The 3,772-nt window shown below is 33.8% G+C and overlaps 1 protein-coding gene across 1 annotated transcript; it reads right to left on the bottom strand.

Moving 5' to 3' along the window:
• Window positions 1-2,576: 2,576 nt before the first annotated feature.
• On the bottom strand, window positions 2,577-3,637 carry LOC119569936 (DNA replication complex GINS protein PSF3-like; the record flags this gene model as incomplete). Its single annotated transcript, XM_037917887.1, is given in 3 exon segments — window positions 2,577-2,993; window positions 3,141-3,270; window positions 3,493-3,637. Coding segments are annotated over 3 exon segments (506 nt in total), but the record flags the coding sequence as incomplete, so codon positions are not given.
• Between the last annotated feature and the right edge of the window lie 135 nt (window positions 3,638-3,772).

Raw genomic sequence — 3,772 nt, 5'->3', positions numbered from 1 at the left:
TAGGGGGCTTCATTCTCGGTACCATTAAAACGTTCACCGACTGGAGCCACCCTACTGCCGATGCTAAAGTCTACTGGAGATGGTTGGGGGTTACTCCTCTGTGACCCTCCCCCTGTATTGCTCCAAATTAACCCAATCGCCACGTTGGCAAGAATACATGCCATCCCCCACTGTAACACAGGTTTTATTTATTGTATTCACACATAGTGGCTCTAAAAGTGCTTAGTCATCAAGGGGTCACTTATTAGTCCTACCTTTCGCACCTGTTTCCCCTTTTCCTTGACTTTTGGAAAGGATCTTTGCATTATTTCATTTGCCCTTAAAGGTTAACAGATTTTAATAATTTTTTAAAAATTCAAAAACATCAATAACAATAATAACAGTATTGATATCAATTGTTTTAAAAGGAAAAACGCTTTTCCCGCCAATTAAAGGGAATGGGGAAATCAAATCAGTCAGTAGGGCCTACTGTAGACTCCTTGGAGGCTGAGCACATGTGGACCCATCTGTATGTAAAAAAATTAAACAAAAACCTACAAGGGCCCAGAAACATAAATCCGGCGATTGGGTTAAGATGAACCCAAGAACCACAAAGATTGAAAAGGAAATATCGAAAATGGAAAAAAATCAAGATAAAGATCCAGGATGTGAGGGAAGAGGGATGGGAGATGGAGAGAGAGAGATAAATAAGAGGGGAGTGTGGGAGGGGAAAGAGAGGAGGGGAGAAGAAGAAGAGAGAGGGGGGGAAGGGGAGAGGAGAGAGAGAGAGGAGGGGAGAGGGAGAGAGAGAGGACGGGAGAGAAGAGAAAAGAGAGGGAGGGGAGAGGGAGAGAGAGAGAAACAGAGTTAGTTTAATGTACAGGAAATTTTTAAAGTCACTCTCTTTGATGCACTATATATATATATATATATATATATATATATATATTATATATAATATATAATATAAAATCTATATGTATAATATTTTACACACTATATATATAACCACATATATATATAGAACACATTATATATACACATATATTACACACTATATATATATATATATAAAATATTTATAATATATAAAACTAATATAAATAATATTTTAAAATAATATAATAATATTATAATATATAATTATATATATATATATATATATATATATATTATCTATATATAATATATATATATATATATATATAATATAATATGACAAACATAAAAGCTAAACCATTAATATCATTACTTCTGTTGTTTTTCACTGAAAGGTTGTGTACCATTTTGAAGCTTTATTTTAGTTTTAATTACAGCTACTACTTTCTCAGATTTTCTATATGTCACAATCTATGTATGGCTTCTATATTTTTTGGTACCGTATTTTTCCTCCTAATATATATATATATATAATATATTTTATATAAATATAAATATTAATATATTATATATATTATAATATTTATTTTTACTTCAGAACTTTAAAAGTTGGATTTGGATATTGCTTTCATTTTAAAATTTGTTTGGCCAAAACTTGAGCAGTTTATTGGGAATGTATTTTAGAACTGTTGAAGAATCCCTTAAAATTCAAGAACAAAAACTCTGTGCTCCAATTTTGGACCATATCATCCCAACGGACTAAATGGGTTTTGTTATGCCCAACATTTGTAGAACATAATATAGTTTCCCTGGAACAAGAGCCTTTATGCAAGTACTCTGATCTATGGGGCCTGTCACTGAAGATTCCCCGGAAAAATAGCAGTCTTGCTGACATTATCAATGGGAAACTCAAGTTAGTAATGACACAAAAGGGTCACCATATCCAGAGGGTGACGCATCTATACTTTTAAAATCACTTCTACTGCATATTTTACCACTTTTCTAGAACATTTTATAACATATGGATACTAAACACATCAAATGTCAATTTAGTTTAATAGCAGGTAAGTCTACAGAGCAATGGCACCTAGCTATTACATAATATTCTAAACAGTTATAGTACCAGAGATATATCAAGAGATAGTCAGGTTCTGGGGACAAAAGTTTCATTTAAAATCTGTAGTCTTCATTTAAATACTTTTAGAAAAATTTATCACAGCCGTTAACAACCAATTAAGTAATATTCATGGCCTCTCAGTATTATCTGTACCCTTCTGTTTGTGTGTTGGTGTCCGAGATAAATGTTCAAAATAACAACAAAACGAGCCCTATTTCACTGAAATTTATTAATGTTCTTTGTCAGCATTTGAAATGTTTCCAAATTCAAAACAGATGCTCTGTGTACTCCATTCTTCACGTGGGCCTTCTATGCTGCTTCTGTTTTAAGGATGCAATGAGCAATATGTCATTAACAGCAGCACCGTTTCAGAACTGAAAATTGTATGACATGCTATAAAATATTGGCAGTAGTTTTGCCGAGCCTTAAAACTACATATCTTTTTCAGTCTTTGCAATCTTTACTTATACTGATTTAATGCTATATATTGCACATTCTTAACTCAAATGTTCTAAACTTCAGCATACAGAGGAGAATGTGATGTAACTGAATAATAGGGAATTTTAAAGGTAAGCATGAAGGGGATTTTATTTAATCGTTATATGTGTTTAGCTTTATTATTCCATACAAAACCAACCCTTAAAATTTCAAGTATTACAAGTTATGTATTAAATCCACTGTCTTTACAAATATAAATATCTTCAATATACTGATTCTTCACAAAATGATTGTAATTCTAGAAAAGTGAGAAAATCTGTACACAATCTTCAATTTAATTTCCCTTTTTTCATGAATCAATTGCCGAGAATTTCCTCTTATTGTGCTGATCAACCATGGTCGAAGTGGTGAGGATGTGAGCCCTGCGGGACAGCCACAGCTGGTGATCCTGGAGAGCTTTCTGGCCAGCATGGAAGAGCGTCCTCTCAAGCTCATCTAGTTTGGCAATCTGGGCATTCACATCATCCCGTAGAGAGTTCTGCGCAGAGTCCATTATTCCTCGTAGCCGTTCTCTGAGCGTCTGCAAAATTACAGAAAAGTGTGGTTATTTCTTGCTTGTAGCTTGGCAGTACTAATTAGAAAAAAAAATTGCACAAAAATATCAAGCAATTTAAATTAAATAAATTATACACACTATACGTCATTTAAACACTGTAAAAGAACCCACTTGTGTCAAAAGAGATGCAAGCGCTGCTGCTTCAGGTCCAGCTAGAGGCAGGAGATGCTGTCCTAACTCATAATAGTGTGGTCCAAGTTTGTGCAAATCTACAACACTTGCATCAGCTTTCATAATTTCCCTGAACACTTACAAAAGCTTCCTTTCTCTGAGTTGTAATAAAAAGTGGATGCCTATGTATACCAAATATATTCTAATAAACAAGTACACAACATGAACTTTATCATCAATATGATAATGATTTATTCAGATTACAAATCTATTCACTCACAGCAGTTACCTGAACCTACAAACAAACCACATACATATTATTTCCATACATCAATGTAATAATTTAGCCTACCTATATCGCTCCTTAAATGTATTCGGTAACTGGGCTGACACTATGTGCCGTCTTGATGAGCAGAGAGCTCTGGCCAGCCAACAGGGAAGCTCCAACTTTGTTCCAGCAACCACATCTTTATTGCCACTAGATGGATCAAGGTAGCCTGAAAAGGTACGTGAAAAGACTTAACATAATCATGCATTGGAATACTTGTTATCTAATGTGTTACTAATACTACATACATTGTAGTATTACAATATGTGCATTGCATGTGGTGTGTATATGCATATATTTTTGT

The sequence above is a fragment of the Penaeus monodon genome, unplaced genomic scaffold, assembly GCF_015228065.2.
Source record: "Penaeus monodon isolate SGIC_2016 unplaced genomic scaffold, NSTDA_Pmon_1 PmonScaffold_20038, whole genome shotgun sequence".
Lineage (NCBI taxonomy): Eukaryota > Metazoa > Arthropoda > Malacostraca > Decapoda > Penaeidae > Penaeus > Penaeus monodon.
The sequence above is the reverse complement of the archived record's forward strand: the minus strand, read 5'-3'. Positions and strand labels throughout refer to the sequence as shown.